General features: G+C 51.5%; 7 protein-coding genes across 7 annotated transcripts; 4 read left to right on the top strand and 3 right to left on the bottom strand.

Annotated features, from left to right (window-relative positions):
• Positions 1-1,680: 1,680 nt before the first annotated feature.
• B0T23DRAFT_316525 (uncharacterized protein) lies at positions 1,681-2,025 on the top strand (the record flags this gene model as incomplete). The annotated part of the gene is made up of 2 exons (XM_062834939.1): positions 1,681-1,751; positions 1,815-2,025. Coding segments are annotated over 2 exons (282 nt in total), but the record flags the coding sequence as incomplete, so codon positions are not given.
• Positions 2,026-3,722: 1,697 nt separating this feature from the next.
• On the top strand, positions 3,723-7,004 carry B0T23DRAFT_358407 (uncharacterized protein; the record flags this gene model as incomplete). Its single annotated transcript, XM_062836205.1, has 3 exons — positions 3,723-3,957; positions 4,016-5,638; positions 5,767-7,004. The coding sequence occupies 3 exons, from the start codon at positions 3,723-3,725 to the stop codon at positions 6,936-6,938; spliced, it is 3,030 nt and encodes a 1,009-aa protein (XP_062693121.1). The 3' UTR covers positions 6,939-7,004.
• Positions 7,005-7,338: 334 nt separating this feature from the next.
• B0T23DRAFT_380198 (3-ketoacyl-CoA thiolase) lies at positions 7,339-9,214 on the bottom strand. The gene has a single exon (XM_062837193.1). The coding sequence runs from the start codon at positions 8,777-8,779 to the stop codon at positions 7,517-7,519; it is 1,263 nt and encodes a 420-aa protein (XP_062693122.1). The 5' UTR covers positions 8,780-9,214; the 3' UTR covers positions 7,339-7,516.
• A 9-nt stretch (positions 9,215-9,223) lies between these two features.
• B0T23DRAFT_412677 (uncharacterized protein) lies at positions 9,224-9,822 on the top strand (the record flags this gene model as incomplete). Its single annotated transcript, XM_062839492.1, has 2 exons — positions 9,224-9,708; positions 9,744-9,822. Exons 1-2 carry the CDS (start codon positions 9,596-9,598, stop codon positions 9,820-9,822), a joined length of 192 nt encoding a protein of 63 aa, XP_062693123.1. The 5' UTR covers positions 9,224-9,595.
• A 96-nt stretch (positions 9,823-9,918) lies between these two features.
• B0T23DRAFT_404692 (uncharacterized protein) lies at positions 9,919-12,585 on the bottom strand (the record flags this gene model as incomplete). The annotated part of the gene is made up of 3 exons (XM_062838925.1): positions 9,919-11,754; positions 12,304-12,359; positions 12,516-12,585. 3 exons carry the CDS (start codon positions 12,583-12,585, stop codon positions 9,919-9,921), a joined length of 1,962 nt encoding a protein of 653 aa, XP_062693124.1.
• Positions 12,403-13,138, bottom strand: B0T23DRAFT_380200 (uncharacterized protein). The gene has a single exon (XM_062837194.1). The coding sequence runs from the start codon at positions 12,984-12,986 to the stop codon at positions 12,720-12,722; it is 267 nt and encodes an 88-aa protein (XP_062693125.1). The 5' UTR covers positions 12,987-13,138; the 3' UTR covers positions 12,403-12,719.
• A 526-nt stretch (positions 13,139-13,664) lies between these two features.
• Positions 13,665-16,098, top strand: B0T23DRAFT_315692 (PX-associated-domain-containing protein; the record flags this gene model as incomplete). Its single annotated transcript, XM_062834876.1, has 3 exons — positions 13,665-14,317; positions 14,378-14,627; positions 14,656-16,098. The coding sequence occupies 3 exons, from the start codon at positions 13,665-13,667 to the stop codon at positions 16,096-16,098; spliced, it is 2,346 nt and encodes a 781-aa protein (XP_062693126.1).
• Positions 16,099-17,723: the final 1,625 nt, after the last annotated feature.

Consider the following 17,723-nt stretch of genomic DNA (forward strand, 5'->3'; position numbering starts at 1 on the left):
CTAAGCCTCAAAAGTCAGGGTTGGCTTGGCCAAGGTCATTGGCGCTTGACGAAGTAAGCCAAAAACGATGCATCTTGGCAAACCACCACTGCCCTGATTCAGTGGATTCCGGCCAACTCGGCGTTGGACGACTTCCGTTCCCTGCCAACAAGGCAAATATTTACGAAAAGTCGTAGCAGTTGTTGGCAGGATTTATAGACTACCTACACTACAGCAGCAGCACTACACTAGTACACGGGATAATCCTGATCGTCATACACGTGGTCAACACAACGACAACACGTACACTGAGTAGTTGGGCATGTGCTCCGTTTCGCTCCAAAGACATCACACACTACACTACGCAGACGCCGAATGTTGCCTCTCCGAAAGTTTCCATCCTCGGAGTCGTGGTCCTAACTGTCTTGGCCTCCTCGTTCCCGTGGAATCCACTTTATGCGCGATGACGACGGCGCCATTTTCTTTATTTTCTACCAACGCATGCGTGTGGTACACCATCATTACCACCAACAAGCACCACCTACCTAGCACCATCAGCCTATGGGATGGTGGGTTGATATGGCAGTTGGATGAGCAGTTTAGGACAAAGAAGCGTCCGAAAATCGACTAACGGACAACCCCGGTTCCACGCTCTTTGAGACGTTTGTGTTCTGCAAACACCCGTCTTACCGTCCTTCAGCCACCGGCGCCTCGCGATGAATACCCTGGACTGAATCTGGGACTGGACTCGACTATCAGAGGACCCTCACACCCTTTCCCCCACGCCTCGTTCTGAAATAAGCGTTTACCAAATCTGCATAGCTCATCGCATGCTCTCATTGGACGTCTTGTAGACAAGCGGAAGTCCTCCATCTTCTTTGGTCGTCTCAATCCTCGCTCCCCAGTATGTAATGTACACAGTAGACCCAGCTCCCCCAGCCGTTCCGAGCGTCAAAACACCCCAGTCCGGCTTTAAGAATTGCGGGGAAGGCTCCGATCACTGCACCCCCGCCCCAACCACTAACGCACCAAGGGCAGTGATGCAGCACACTTGCGGCCCACTTGCAGATGCTGGTGCATATTGTAACTTTGGCGTTTACTTGGCTTCCGTCCTCGACATGAGCTCCCAAGGCCAAGAAGCTCCAATTGTCTCGAAAATATGGGGGGGATCTCCCCGGTTTCGCACCACCATCCCACCATCTGCCCACACATCTGCCCAGCTCGCTGCGGCAAGCCGTGTCCACACGAGCGGCAGGGTACACTAACTGTGTAAGTCCATCTGTGGCCAGGCCAGGCATGCGATTTGTTTCCTATTTCTCCCGTATTCAAGGGCTTTTTCCCGATCCGGAGGCTTCACACCCACCGGCATGATAGGCGGCGGGGGGGAATTCTGGAGGATCTCCAATAAGGTTTTTCCTGGCCAAGGTGGTAAGCTACGTAAGCTTGGCAAGGCATGAAGCTCCGAGATGCGGCGTCCGAGAGACTGATAGGGAATCCCATCTTTTCTTTGATTCGTCATTTTCTTTTCTTGTTACAGTTTACTTTCAGTCAACGTTTGCCACTGATATCGGACGAAAGCCCAGCCTTCCACGTCTATATATCCCTCTCCCACCACCTCCATTGTGTTGAACGTCTTTGTTCTTGAGCACCCTCTTCTGTCCATCACCAAAAAAAAAAAAAAGACTCCAAATTGCAATCTAGCTGCCTGGTACTATCAAACCACAACATCACTTTAACCACAATTCAAATCTACTGTCCTTCTCACCCATTCAGTAAGTCAACCATGGAGTACATGACCCCAGTCAGGAACAACTGCTCACATATGCTTTCTGTAGAAATGGAAGTCAAGACACCCGTCGTCCTCGTTCCCTCCATGGCCCCTCGCTGCTGCCAGTGCAAGACCATGCTCGTCATCAGCAACTCCTGCTGCCACTGCGCCCACCACCAGTGCTCCTCCTGCGTCTAAGCTCCATCGCATCCACCCCTTTCGAGCACCTTCACTGGGCCGATCCAAAAGACAAACATCGATACATCCCACCGACATGAACCTACATACATCACTGTCCCTACTTGCGATTACTCAGTTACTCGCTACAACCTCCACTCAGCCATTATGCCCCAACGGCATCCATTTCGTCCTTTTCTTGTAAGGGGACTGTACGACTATTTTTTTGACGACACAACTTGAATTTGATACCCGGCGGAACGAATTTGACTTCAACTACTTGGGAGAGGATTTTTATTGATTTTTTTTGGCTTCACGCAACATGCATTGCTTTGGGGGATATCAGGCGGCGGTCGGAGGTGTGCGGTCGGCCAGTTTCAGCCTGTTTGTTTCTTACTAGCAAGTCAGTTACGACGCCATTTGTGAGGTTTTGGGCAGCATTGCGACGCATTGTTGGAATTTATGTATTTTATCCTGTACGTAATAATATGGGAATCGTAACATTACTCAACATTTGAATATTTGCCTAGTGCTTAGTGCTACGGTTTGTGTTTTAGCAGCGGGAAGGCGCGATGTATTGTTGATGGGGAAGGGCATGAAAGCTCTTGGAGCACACGACACTCGTCAAGATTTCTCTCTCAATCAACCGATCATCACTTGTCTGCCAAAAGAAATTCTCCACGCAGTCGTTTTCCACCAGATGTGTAGTGTCACCAATCTATCAAGGACATGTCACCGTGAGCTCGATGTCGACGGAGTGATGCCGATGGACACTTGGTGAGACGGCCGGTATATTTCATCCGAGATTCAACTACCTCTGTTCGTCGCTGACAGTGTCATTCTATCTTAGCTTCTTTGCAACGTAAACGCTCCATCTTTCATCCGGTTTTCCTCCTGCAAGTCTGCCACCAGCCCGAGATGGCTCTTTCGCGATGGTCATAACTCCACGATCTTTGCGGCGCGGCTTGAAGCCGTCGTCGATACGTTTGTACAGCGTGTGCGTCTCTCTCGACATTTCCGATTCCTGTTATGGAGCCGACCTTACAAGTGACTTCTATCTAGACAGCAGAATGATGGAATCTCATTCCGATGGATCACTCAGACATAAAGGATACAAGTTGAATGCAACATCGCCACTTCGCTTCTGTCTGGTCCGGTACGGTGTATATCAAACGCCATCAAACATCGCATTTGCTCTCATTCCATCTTCCATCTTGTCTCAAGTCCTTCCGCCTGACCTCGACGTCAAACTTTGGTACCCTGGTCATCCCAACCACCAACTTGTATCTACCGCGCTCCTCCTCTATGCTCTTGCGGGCTATATTTTGATCTTTCTTGTATTCTTTTCTCGGTCCGCCTTTTTCTCCTCCATCCTCTCACGGCATATATCTTCACTCTTGCTCTTCCTCTTCCCCGTTCTCTTTCTCTTTCCCCCGCCCTCTCATAATCTATACATTGACGTCTTCTCTTCCCGACTTCTTTTCCAGATCTTTCTTCTACATCTCCATCTCACAGCCCAACTTCCCAGCTTTCTTCAACACCACGATATATCCATCTTGACATCTCGAAGTTCCCTTCGTTGTCGCCCTTCATTCCCTTCTCAAACACAGTATTGGCCGGGCAGATATCTCTCGTATTTCAGTCACATTGATTCTCTCAACTTGGGCTGTCCAAACTTACCGTTTGGTGAATTTGGCAATATAACACCGATTCTCTTACTCCCTTATAATTTGAAACAACTTCACTTATCACTCATTTTCAACAAAGAAAACGAGCATTCAAGGTGGGCAGCCTCAAAATGTCATTAGCCGATACGGTTGATCCGATTCGGAGCATCGACGCCCTTGATGTCCTCCCGCTGCCAACTCGCATGCGGATGCTTGAGGACTGCCTTGATGCTGGCCTCAAGTACTCCTCCGAGATTGCCAAGCTTATTGGACAGGCAGTTCCAGGGACGGATGATATTGATGAAGACGGCACTGATACGGAGGCACTCGGGAGAGCGAATCTCAAGCAATGGCTCAAGGACGCAGGTGAGTGCATGTAGTACCTAATCATTCAATCTGTCCGAGAAATGCTGACCAATCCCAGACGAAATTAACGACGAACACAAGCAATTCGAGATCCTCGTTGGCGTACAGGGAAAGACTGGAGCGGGAAAGACATCTTTACTAAATGCACTCCTCGGATACAAGGACCTCCTACCGCCCAACGACGCTCTCGTTGCCACAGCTGCAATTTGTCAGGTTGCCTATAACTATTCCAACGATCCGAAGAAGGCCTTTCGTGCGGAAATCACATTTCGCAAGCTCTTGGATGTCAAACATGAGCTGAACCAATTTTTCCAAGACATCAAGTTGCGGGACCAGCTGTTGAATGGCAGGGGAGAATTTGAAGAAGATGACGGTGACAGAGACAGCTCTGACGACAATGACATTGGGGAGATCACCGAAAGAATCAATGCCACTGCCGAAAAGATCGGACCTGTTTGGGGTTACACTCGGATCGAACTGGAGAGCAAGTCCACGCAGGATCTTCTGGCCAAGACTGATCCAGCAGTGAAGCTGCTCAGCACAACAAAAACAATCAATGCTGCGGATCTTGAGACTTTTGCACCAGCGGTGAAGCCGTATCTAGATGCGACGACGACGGAGATTACGGGGAGAGCGGGCGCTGAGACCCGTGAAATGGCCGTCTGGCCTTTGATTGACCACGTCAAAGTTTATGTCAAGTCGGAAGTCCTCCGTGGAGGAATCGTCTTAGTCGATTTGCCAGGCCTTGGTGAAATCGTGGAGACCCGAGCGGCTGTCGCCAGGAAGTTTTACAACAAATTGACAGTGTCCATTGTCGTCACACCTTCTGTCCGAGCAGCCGGTGAAAAGACAGCGGTTAACCTGATGACGGAAAACCAGGAGATAAACATGCGAATGAGTGGAAAGCTCGATGACCGTGGTTACTGTGTCGTGCTTTCCAAGGCCGACGATGGTGTTGACTGGCAGACTACAGCACGAAACCAGAAAAGGCAGAAGGATATTAAAATGGTCAGCGACCTGACTAAGAAGCTCAATGGCGAAGAGGCCGCCCTGAATCAACTGCGGCCCCAGATCGCAAAAGTTTGCAATTCCTTGCAACTGAACGCGAAGATCAGCGGGGAAGAAAAGAGGAAAAGGCTCGCCGAGTTGAGAAAGCTGTACGACAAAAAGAAAATTCATCTGAAGCTCCAGAAAGAGCTCACATGGGAGAAAAAAAGAGCACACTGGGGACAGGTTTTCACGGCAGTCCAATCTCGAAGTGCCCTCTTAGCAACCGAGATCAACCGTTATCTCAAAGAGCGACATGCTGTTTTCATGAAGAGCTGTCCTGGCGCGGCAGCACCCTTCTGTCCTCCGAAGATATTTCCCATCAGCGTCAGGGCGTACTGGCCGTTGCAGAGAAAAATCGAGGTTGACCCGGATGCAATCCCCGAAGACCCCATGGTGGGGTTTCCTGAGGAAGCCTACACAGGCATCCCGGCTCTTAAAGGCTGGTTGTACGAGGCCACGATTCCACAGAGGGAGCGCCATATGAAGGCGCTCCTCCACAGACTCATTGGCCTCTACTATAACCTACAGACTTGGTCTGATAAGGAATGCGAGAGAATCAAATTGCACATGACGCCGGATGAGTTGAGGGAAGAGTATCTAGACGGGGAGTACAAGCTGCTGGAAAAAGTGAGTTAACGAATTACAGTGCCCTTTCGAGCTGTACCTACAATCACCATCATGACTGGACGTACTAACACAGACTCGTTCTCTACGACACATAGAAACTCGGAGCTTACAAAAAGAAACTCTCCAAACAAGTCTCTGACTGCAACCCCCTCAAAGACACTAGCGAAGCAATGGACACTTGCATCAAGCAATGTGTCAACCAAGTGAAAAATTGGATTTACAAAGACCCTGAAGGCGAGAACCCGCATAAGAAACTCCACTACGGTACATTCCTTGCCATCATCAAAGCTGGCGGCGGCGTCTTTTTCAGCCGTGCCGGGGGCCAGAAAAAGATGTATGACTGGATGGAAGGGCTCGCCCACCTTTTCAAGAATCAAATTTGCTCCCAATGGGTACATTCTCTACATGAACAACTTCCTCTTCTCGAAGGTTCCGCGCTTGTCGAACTTGACGCCAGATGGGACCACCGCATCAATACCATTCTCACCGTTCTCAAGAAGCAATTCCCTAGGCAGAAGGATTACCTTACGTCCAAGGTCCCCAGCCTGAAAATCATTAAGGAGCAAGTCAAAGATCAAGTTGCTCAAGCACTCCACGACGTCGCTATCAATTCTGATGATGTGCACAAGGAGCTAGCGGTTGATATCAAGGCCAAATGGAAGACGACGTTCAAGAGAGCCTCAGACCCGAAGCTCAAGGGTAAAGGGACCATGGAAAAGCGGCATAAGATATTGAGAACGTTCTCTACTCATAAAGACAACAAGACGTACAAGGATGCGGTGGCCAAGTTAAAGAAGGAAGTGGCCGAGGAGATCAACAAATTTCCGAAGCGACTGGAAACAATTTGGATGATAGGATTGGCGAAGTTAAAGGCCGAGGTCAGTCTCATCATGGACAATATCGTCGAGTATGAGAAGGAGCAGGTTGACGATAGCATGGAAGGCTTGGAGGGCGACGGCAGCGGAATCGACGAAGCCGGCGTCTCGGAGGAGTTGAGGAAACAGAAGATTGGCTTGCAGGAGAAAATCAGGCCGATGCTCAATCGATGGTATTTTGCGTGGGACATGAGCCCGGGTGATGTTCCCATGCACGATGTGGAGGAACTGGATCAGGATGAGGGTGCGAAGACGGGTTGTAAAGAGGAGAGCAAGATCCCAACAACTTTCAGCCTGGGAGCTTTGGCGAATGACGGAGACAATACAATGGCGGAGGATTCGAATGATGCGATTATTGAATTTCATCTCAATACTGGTCTGGTGGAGGATAGCACGAAGATCAAGGAGGAAATTATTGACTCGGATTGATGAGAAAACTTGAGTTCGCACATGATAGGACGGCTGGCTGGTATACTGGGGCTGGAGACATATTTGGACTCTAGGTGTAACTGTGGTTGAAGGCATCTGGGTGCATTCTTTCGAACAGTATATGGTGGTCGTTGAAGTTAAGCTTTAGCAATCAGAGTCCGAGGGTAACAAATGAGGCTGGTGGAATCTCTAACCTATGCGATCTAGGCAACGGGTTTGCTTAGGAAATGCAAAGAAAACTACGCCGGAAGTGGTAGGGTAGCGACTTAATGGATGGTAACGATGGGGAAGGAACACTACTCTGGGCTATGGTGCTCTAGTTTTAATCACGAAGTTCCAGAGCAGAGGCAGAAACGCAACCAGATAGATCAAATAATTTGAATTCTACCGCTGAAAAGCGATTCACATCAAAATCCGGTGTTGTATGACGCTTTGGTAGAAGTAATCGAGCCTTCGCAGTACGAATTCACTGATCGAACTCGGCTTATAAAATGAGAGTTGGTTGCGTTTTGTACTTCGTTTATCATCCATGATATCGCGTCCCAGTAAATGTACAAAAGCTTTATATAATCCCAAACTTACTCTCTAACAAAGACACCAGCCATGCCCATGCCAGTGCCAACACACATGCTGACCACACCAACCTCACCACCCGTCCTTCCGAGACCATGCAACAAGGTGCTCACCATTCTCGCACCAGTGGCGCCCAAGGGGTGACCCAAAGCAATCGCACCACCATCCGGGTTAACCTTACCATCCTTCCAAGCCTCCTCAAGACCCAGCTCCCTCAAGCAGTAAATTGCCTGACTGGCAAAAGCCTCGTTGATCTCCCACCTATCCACATCCTTATTCTCCAACCCCAGCTGGCCCAACAGCTTCGGGATAGCCACCGCGGGGCCGATGCCCATCTCATCCGGCTTGCACCCCACCGTGTTAGCAGCCACAAACTTGCCGATGATGCGGTCTCCCAATCCCAACGCCGTGGCCGTGCTCCTCCTCATCAACAGCGTCGCCGCCGCACCATCGCTAACCTGGCTCGAATTACCCGCCGTGCTGGCGCCGTCCGGCTTGAAAGCAGGCTTCAGCTTCGCCATGCCCTCCAGCGACGCCGTCGGCCTGATGCCGTCGTCTTCCGTCACCGTGACAGTCTGAGGTTCGCCCACCTTGTTCCCGGCCTTATCCACCTCCTGGTACTGCGTCGTCACCGGAACAATTTCCTCCTTGAACCTGCCCTCAGCGCGCGCCTGCGCAGCCAACTGGTGCGACTTGACGGCAAACGCATCCTGATCCTCGCGCGAGACACCATACCGGCTCGCGACGTTTTCCGAAGTCAAACCCATGGGCATGACGCAGTCCCGCGCGTCCTTGACGGGACTCTCCTTGAGAGCAGGCCAGTACGAAATCGGGATCGCGCGCGAGCCGTAGTTGCGCGTCATGCTCTCCATGCCGGCGCCGATGCCGACATCGATAGCCTCGGTGCGGATCGAGGCTGCGATGGAGGCGATGGCTTGCAGCGAAGAGGAGCAGGCGCGGTTGACGGTGTAGAGGGAAGTAGACGAAGAATCAAAGCCGACGTGGTTCAGGGCCATGCGGGCGGCTTTGGAGCCGCCAAGCTCGGAGAGGACGACGCCGACGGCGACGTCTTCGATTTTGGATGGGTTGAGCTCGGGGACTTTGTCGAGGGTGGCGCGCAGGACGATGGAGAGGAGCTCTTCCGGGTAGGCATCCTTGAGGTGACCCTTGTAGGAGCGGGTGATGGGAGTGCGGAGAGAGGAGAGGATGACGACGTCAGTGGGCGCTTTGGCTAGGACGGAGGAGAGGCCTTTTGGTAGGATGCCCATTGTGATTGATTTGATGGTTGGCGGGTTTGGTTAACTCGCCGTTGGTGATTTGCTTGGAAAAACGAACCCGTTTCAGTTGCTGTTCGTGTGCTGTGCTTTGTTAAAGGTGAAGACGGCTAGCTAACACGCTACACTAGTCACCGGAGATAGGTAGATGAGACGAAACTGAGGGTATCACGAAACAATACAAAAACTGGCGAGCAAAGACCACGAAGCAGAGAAGAGAAGATGAGTAACAACAGAAAGACGGGAAAACTGTTAGGATAAAAGGAAAGGAAGAACCGAGCATCCGAACACCGCCGGATTAACAAGGACGAGATCGGAGAGCGACTCGTTGCCCGCCCGTCGCGTTGGACAACCGAACGGAGCACGGTGAGAGAGGTTGTCACCCTCGAGGCCCTCTTACACGCCGGGTTCCAAGGTCGGGAATGGAGGAATCATGGGGAAAATGGGGAATTCCAGTGGAGATGACACGCCCGGCAGCGGGGTCAAGGGGACCTTGGGGGGTTCAGCGGCGGCAATGTAACTCGGCAGCAGTGAGCCCGGGGGAAGATCTATAGTCCCACTTTTAGCCTCCTGTTGAAGTTTCCCGTGCACTACGAATCTACCACACAGCAACATCGCAAAGAATAGTGATCCAAGAAGCGGACAGAAAGGGTCTGCGTATCAGCCTTATAAGAGTGAACAAAGCGTTGGTAAAGCCAAGACGCAGTGATGTCAACAGAAAATCAGGGGTAGAACAACACGGGGCAAACAAATAGCAACGATTTGTGACCCCAGAGGAGAACTTGAAACTCAATACACCCTCGTCCAACAATGACAGACTGTACAGAAGTATATGCTCTCGTTCGCTGCATCCAACAGCCCGTTCTTCATACCATGTTGAGAGGCGAAGTTGACTGTCCTCATGCCCCTTTTCTTCCCACCTGGTAAATGCATCGTTCTTTGCAAAGATTGCCGTGAGGCAATACACCATACATAACGATTTCAAGCCGACAATGCTCTCAAACCGGTCCGAAATTCTCCATAATCCAAAGCGATAATCCAACATCAGCCAAGATTGGGACGACAAAAAGCAAAAAATAAGATATCAAACGTCGGTGTTGAGGCGTAATGCAAGCGAGCCAGCAATCTCGACACTATGCGTCTTGGCTGTACTGGATCCCAAGTCCAACCTTGCTCGGATCGCGCAGCCCCCCAACGGTCCTCAGCTTCTTTGTCGGGCTCAACCTATCCCGCAGAGAGAACTCTTCTATTGGGTCACCGTGTCCGGCAAACTTGCGCTTCTCGCCGCTCGACACCCCACTCTTATTGAGCCCGCCAAACAGCTTCGCCTGCAGCTTTGCAGTCTTATCTGCTGGCGCTGGCGTGCCGTTCCGCGAGTGCTCAACCGAGCTAGCTACCTCAAAGCTCTCTCGGGGGTCGCGACGAAGCATCTGCGTCGCAGCTTGGCTGGCCTGGCTCTCAAAGGCTTCCTCTTCTTCCTCATTGGTCGGGTTTCGTTGCATAGGACCCAACTGGTGCTGCGAGCTACGGGAGGCAAAGGAAGCGGCTGCTACTGACTGGAGAGCCTGGCGAGCGAGCTCCTCGTTATCTTCGGCCGAGATTGTGCTTTCCCGGCTCCTGCGTCGGTCTCGGGTCGCAGATCGAACAGGTGTCTCAGGCACATATCGGCTGTGACGGTACGGGGGCTCGGTTTGTGGCACCAGATCAACAGACGGCAGAAGTCCGCCTGTCTCACCACGCAGGCGCTGAGTGGGCGTGGTGGGAAGCGACGACATGGACTGAGCATTTCGCGTATGCCTGGCAGCGTTGTGAGATAACCCCCGAGGGGTCGACGGGGCACTGGTATTTTCCTGGTCGATAGCTTGAAGAAGCATGGTAAAGTTGCCTTTGCTGTGGTCCTTGTCGGCGCGAGCTTGAGCTTCCCGATAGACGGTTCGGGGTGTCGGCCGAGGTGGAGTGTGGTGTGGCAATTGAGAAGGCGCGGTAACCGCAACTGTCTGCCTCCCTATTGTCGCGCCATGGAACATGCCTCCGGGACTGCATAGAATCTGGAAGTGTTCGCGGTTCTCACGAATTCGGTTTAAAAGAAGTTCCCGTTCATCGCAGAGACTGATGTTTTCGTCCTCCTTCTGCTGTATAATTTTTCTGGCAGCCTTGAGTTTTCGGTTCAGGAAATCCACCTCTTCCACCCTTTGATCGTACAAGGCCTTCAGTTGAATGAACTTTGTCTGCTGGGTTTCCGAAGCAGCATCGAGGTCGCGTCGTGCCTGTCGTGTGTGTTCGGCCACTCTAAGCGCTTCAACCTCCCTGCGAGTCATCTCGTGTTCGACAGCCGCTCGCTTCATATCTTCGTCGGCCTGGAGGCTAAGCAAGTTGTATTGCAATTTGTGATGGGCGGTCTCCATCTTCAGCTTGGCATTCTCCGCAATGCACGTCTGCAGCATGCTGCGAAGTTTGTCAATAGACGCGTCGGCAATCTCTTGTGACGCGGGTGGATTGAACTCCAGAGCAGTATTGGCTTCCCTCTTGCTTCCAAACATAGCCGTCGTTGCGGGAGGGGAGAAATACCCAGAACGCTGTGAGCTTGCAAAAGCTAGCGAGGTGGCCGCCCCCGTCCCGGCGGCGTTGGGCATCTGTGAAGAAGGCGGGGGGGTCACAGACGAGGGAATGATAGTATCGACAGGACCCTCTTCGTTGGCCCGCAACGTGAACCCCGAAGGACCGTTATCGACTTCATCTGGCGTGTCAGCGACCTGGGTGGAGGGTATCGTTTCCGGTGATGACGGATTGCGCATGTCGTCGTCCTCTGATATTAGTGCCGGATCCTGGATGAGGCCGAAACGACGGTCGTTGGACATGGCGTCTACCAGCAGCTGTGCTGGCTGTAGTTGCGATTCCTCTGTGTCGGTGGTTGACATTGTCTCGGTTGGCTGTCCAATATCTGCTTCGTCGGTACGTGTAAGGATATCCTCGAATTGGGATCGTCAGACTGGTCGCGCTGTGGTCTGGACCCCCCGTGCAGGGTGACTCGACGCAATGGCCCGCGGTGGTGGATGGCTTGCTATGTCTGAATTACGCGCCGCCCCGCCAAGACTTTTGACTTGTCTCGCTGAAAGATGGGTCAGAGGACGACTCGTAGGCAGCAAGCTCTCCGACACGACCTTGGGTGAAGAGAGAGGGGGAAACACGAGGGGCGGAGAGCGAGGGGCTGAACAAAGGTGTAGTTTCATCAAATTCGGAACCGGCGTCTGTAAGCAGCTACGCGTGTGTATTGCGGGCGCCTTTGTGTCGATTGCGGCAAATGCGTGATGATGTGTGGGAATTGGATTGGAACTTTGAACGAAGGACGAACTCAGAGAGCGATGAGGGGTGGGGAAGCGGGAGATTGTCTGTCCAGTAGCCGTTGATTGTCCGTTGGTTCAATTGTTGTCAAGAGCGCGCGGGCGGGCAGCTCAGCCCAGAGTCGCTGAATGCTGAATGGCAGGCTGTTGCTGTGCTCCAGCAGCAGCAGACCACACAAGCCTTTTCTCGCCCAGTCCTACCGCCTGGCCGTTATGGATGCCAAGCTGTCGAGCTTGACACGGGTGCGGGGAACTTCAACTCCAACCCAGACTCAACCGTGCTGAAAGCGAAAGCGACTGACTTTATGCATCAATATCACGTTTCAATCGTTACTCCAGGACTTTCATGATGTGTCTAAAGAGCGATCGTATAATAATCAACAACCAACGTTCGACCAATGTTTTTAACGGTCCATGCTGACACTGTCGTGTACTTCCACCTCTCCTCGCCCAAACCATATCTCTTATTAAATCAATCAAAGGTTTGATCCATCCTACTCAAATGGACGACAACTTGTAGTTGAAGGCATATCATTCACACGCCCGTGTGGTACCACCCAGATGCTCAACGCCGAATCCAGCTTCTTTGAACTTCAAATAACGCCAGTCCTTCGATAGTCTTGCCGATACGGTAGTCCCTTGGAAGTTGCTGCAAAAACTGCAGGCTGATAGTATATAAGTCTGTCGGTCTGAGGAACACCCATGAGAAGACATTCAAGCAGGATCACATACATCGCTGACGTTACCGCACTTTGATCCCTTTCTGTTTGGATGATCCTGAATCTGTTCACAGTTATACCCAGTAATGCCCCCTCGCCCCATCCTACCATACGCCCTAGAATAAGGGAGAGGACGTGCATGTGAAGCTAAGAAACGCATGTGACAATCATGCATGAGGGCCGTCCGTTCAGGTTCCTCGGACTCGAGCCAGACACCTCGGAGGGTCAATTCTTCTGAGGTTTGGAGCTCGTTATGGAAGGGAAGTGAAGCGGCTGAATCGGTGATGAGTTCTCCTTACATTGCCTGAGTTTCAAGCGCTTGGGACTATAAGCAAAATGCTTGCGATATTGAGCCACTGGATGCGGTGTACAATATCTGACGTCACGGCAATGGATCAAGTCTAGCCCCAGCCCGACTTCCCCTAAGCCCTCCAAAGTCGGAACTAATCAACATCAACACTTGTCACCGTCTCCCCGGATACCGCTGATATACATCAAGTGTTCTTAGCTACCTTTTCATATCCCGTTCTTTCTTCTTTTCTTTCCACTCTTTCGGCTATGTCTATGCCAAGGAAAGCAACCTAATAACCTCAAGATACCCCACGGCAAGTGCCGACCAGCTGATCCTTGCAACGCCGTCCGAACTCCCATCCAAAGTTCGAGGCCCAGACTTTCGACGACTGCACGAGATAACTCGACCATCATTTAGACTCCAACCTATCACACCCTAGAGTCTACCTCAACCACTCAATACCGCTACCTATCTACGTAATAGTAAGCTTACTCAGGACAAAACTAAACTCCTTCGCTCTTTCCACCATGACAAGAAGCGAAAGCTCCAGTATCTGTCCGCCATCAGCCTCAGCCACTCCAGACACCCTTACCGCGCTTCAACTACATGCCTTGTTCGACATTCTCACACATTATGGGACATATTCCGAAGTGGAATGTTTCAAGAATCCGGATGCTATTTCCAAATATGGCTATCCCTTTGCGTCGTCGATAGAGGGTGCCTCCGAGCCCGTCATCAAGAAAGAGTCTTCAGTTCCGCTTCTGGCAACCCTGCTGCGCGCCATTGTCCTTCCGGTGCCAGGAGTCCGCGATCTTCCAACTGATTTCTGGCCACTCGAGTTCCAAGGAATTATGACCAAATTTGGTGAAGCAAACCTGTCCGAGAGCTATGACAAAGGGTCTTTGGGTAGTAGGAAAACCTTGGCCACTGCTGCCTCGGTCATTCACGAAGCTGTTTCCCGGGGTCTTATCGGTGGTCTTCCCAAGGGGTCACCCAGGGACCTAAAGGGTCACTATGACAGGTCGAAAGCACAAGACCTTGTGCGCGCTTGGGAAGACGTATTGCACGAACTTGTCTACGGAAGTCTCGTTGAAACGTTGTTTGATCGTATAGCAGAGAAACCCGACATTGAAGGCCATTCACTCGCCGTGCAGACTGCTGTGGACTATATTATCCTTCAGTATGTGATTCCGCTTTTTATTCTACCCTTCTGTTCTCTTTTACTAATTCACCTTTTCAGCCTTGCGACGTTCATGCACCATGTATTCGTCCTCTCCCCCGAAGGGTCCTATCTGTTACAGATGGTGGCGAGCGTACACAAGATGGTACCTTATTCGGCCATCAAACAAACGTTTCGAATTGGAAATGCAGCCAGCATGATCAATGGGATCACGAAGCTCCTCCTGGCCAAAATGAGTATCGGAGGCCTTACTAACTGGCTCGGGCTGACACAAAATGCGGATGATGGCATGAATCTCTTACAGAGGCAAGTACCTACAGTTTCCATGCAGATGGCAGTCTAATACTAACAGGCGTAGAATCATTTCACTGGTCTTGTCGTGGGACATGGCAGAGTTCCGGAAGGCCGCTGAACGGATAGAAAAGGCCAAGGGTGGTCCCTCTAAGGTCCATATCGCAGTCATTAAGAAGTACGTCGCCAAGTCGAGGGAAGAGCACTTAAGGATCCGGAACATCAGCATAAAGCGGTCCGAGTCCATTATTGCCACCATCTTCAACAATTCCCGCCGTGGGCTTGTGGAGTCCCTGTCCAAGGAACAGCACGAGCAATGTCTGGAATACCTCTCAACCTTGCTTGCAATTCGAGACCGGGATGAGATCATCAAGATTCTCTGCAAGCAAAACCCCGATCTCTTCACCCAGGCCGTACGGGACTTTATCGGCAGTTTCGAGCCCATGATACGAGCTGTTCACCAGAACATTGACCTTCGCGATCACGTCTCTGCAGCAGAAAGCTTCCTAACCGACCTTATCGAAACAAGCAAGGCGAGGGATTCTCCAGTGGCGATCTCCAGCACATTAACAGCAGAAACAACGATCGAGACCCGCGCTCCTTCCATAGAGGACTACGTCGGCTTGATTAGGAGACATAAACAATCGGCCTACAACTTTTTCCACCAGGTGGCCAAGAACTGCCCTGAAATCAAGGGGGAATTCCTCGAGTATTGCAAGAAGACGCTGGCGCAGTTCCGTCAGCAGCCCGAGCAGCAACCACTATCATGGGCCATTCCCTCAAGCGACAGTAGCAGCCAAGCAATCGACACCAAGCTCCGCAAGGGAGCAGCCGGAAGTCTAAGCGCCGATATCCAGTCGCTTTTCACCGCCCTCCCTCCCCAAGTAAAACCCGACGTCCTCGCAGCAGCAGACGCCCACGCGGCCTACCTCTCCTCCCTCGAAGACCTTTCTCTCAAGCGAATGCAACACATCCTCAACGACATGAACCTCACGACCCCCACCGTGTCCTCATTACCAGAAGTCGCAACAGCAGCAACAACAACTTCTTCCTTAAGAGACAAATTCTCCCTATCCGCCAGCTCCCCCTTTGGTTCTCGAGCCCCCAGCAGGCGAAATAGCAACAGTAACAGCAACAAGAAAGCAAGCATGTGTGGCCCCGGCATGTTCCTCTCGCGCTGGCAGAGCCTGATGGACGAGACGCTCATCACCCCCCAAGTTCCCACAGGCGGCCAGGTGCGGCGCGGCAAGGACGTCAAGGGGGTGATTGCGCAGGCGAAGACGACGGTGGGCAGCAGCGCCGTTGTGGCTAGTAGTAGTACGGATGGGAACGGAAATGGGGCTGCATGGGACTCGGCGGCGCTGACGAGGTTGGTGGAAAGGGAGGTGCCGGAGCCGCCTGATGTTCAGGTAGTGGTGAAGATGATGGGGAGCGGGTTTGGGGAGGTGGTGGAGAGGAGGATGTTGGAAAGGATAGAGGTGGTGATCTAATGAAAGGATGGATGTGGATCATAAGCATTGGGTTCGGGCGTCGTAATCACAGTCAAAACATAATCATACGTGTAATAGAATTTGTGGAAGAGGGAAAAGACTTGTTTTGTTTACATCTAATCCATATCTCTCCAAAGGGGGAAAGTGCCAATGGGCGTCATGGCGAAATAAGAACAAAACCCCCCGAAACTCCGAAACCCAAAGCTGCCGTTGTTTCCCTGAAATCAAGAGAGAGACCACTCTTTGTCGGCGCCCATTCCATTGCTCCAGGCGAGATTCCATCAAGCAAGTACGTTGGTATGTCGGTCGGTTATGTCAGGCAGGCAAAGGTCTTCCAACCTTACGCGCTGTCGCTGCGACTAGTGATTTGGAGAAAGCTCATGGTCGCTCGGGTACGTGGTTGCATTGAGCAGTGCGAAAAGGTAAATTTACTTGCTGCCGCAGTTGGAGCAAGAGCCTAGAAAGTTTCGAATGTTAGTGCCATGCCATGCCAGTAGTTGAAGATGGGATCGGTCTGCGACGGGGGAGGAAGTAAAAAAACTTACAGCCAGAGCCGCAGTTGCAGGAAGAAGCGCCGGAGCAGCCGCAGTCACCCATTTTGATAGAAGTGGTTGTTCTTTTGAGAGGAATTGAGTTGTTGTTGTTGTTGTTGTTGTTGTGTAGGTTGACGAAAGACTGATGTTGTCTTTGTGAATGTTTCAATGCAGTGATGATGATGTAGTTCGTTGATGACAAGTAAAGGAATTCGAAAAGAAGTCAGGGTCCCGTGGCTTTATATACCCTGAATGATGCCTACTGTACCTTGTTCCTGTTGTCACGTACTGCTACGCACCGTTCGGAACTGTGACTGTGACTGTCTGTTACCTTCCATTCCACGACACGGCATGGCATGTTAGCGACGATCCGAGCCTATCGGGGACGTCCGCCTGCACGGGTTTGCGATATTTGTGCCGTAGCGGCTGCATCAAGAGTGGAGTGGAGGTGTTCGCTGCCGTGGTGGCTGCGTCTTTTGTGCGGCGGCGTTCTGGGCCACCTGCTTGGCACTCAGTCAGGTCAAGCTGGTTCAACGCGGCGAAATACCCTCATCGTACCGTACAGTGTAGTGTACATACATACAGTATGTAAGGCGATGACGATAGAGATGGTTGATTTCCAAAGCGTGAATGGTCGCAATGTTCATGTGATGTCTCAGAACCTGCAGATCAGTTTCTAAGGGTCTTCCATCACGCCCGAGATGATGCTAGCACGTTGCCCGATGGATGACGACTGACAATTTAAGTCAAAGTTGTGTGGTTGTATGTATGTATGTACAGTACTTCCGCCGCTTTGTGTAGTGTCAACGCTACGCAGTATACTTACATAGTACACCAGTACTTGTCGTCCATTGCGATATTTGTGCCGGCTACATTCCGCTCTGGTCGCTCGAACGAGTGCCATTGATTTCTCAATGACTATTAAGCTGGGGTATTACAAGCCAAATAGCAAGGTGCCTTATTCTTACAATGAATGTGAACTGCTCATTGCCTGAGTTTTGATGATGATGATGCTGCCACTGACACCTCATCGGGAGCACCATGACTTCACTTCGGCGGTAGGAGCTACCTATCGACCGGCCAATTCCCAGC

Source organism: Neurospora hispaniola (genome assembly GCF_033458365.1).
Source record: "Neurospora hispaniola strain FGSC 10403 chromosome Unknown B0T23scaffold_4, whole genome shotgun sequence".
In the NCBI taxonomy this organism is placed as follows: domain Eukaryota; kingdom Fungi; phylum Ascomycota; class Sordariomycetes; order Sordariales; family Sordariaceae; genus Neurospora; species Neurospora hispaniola.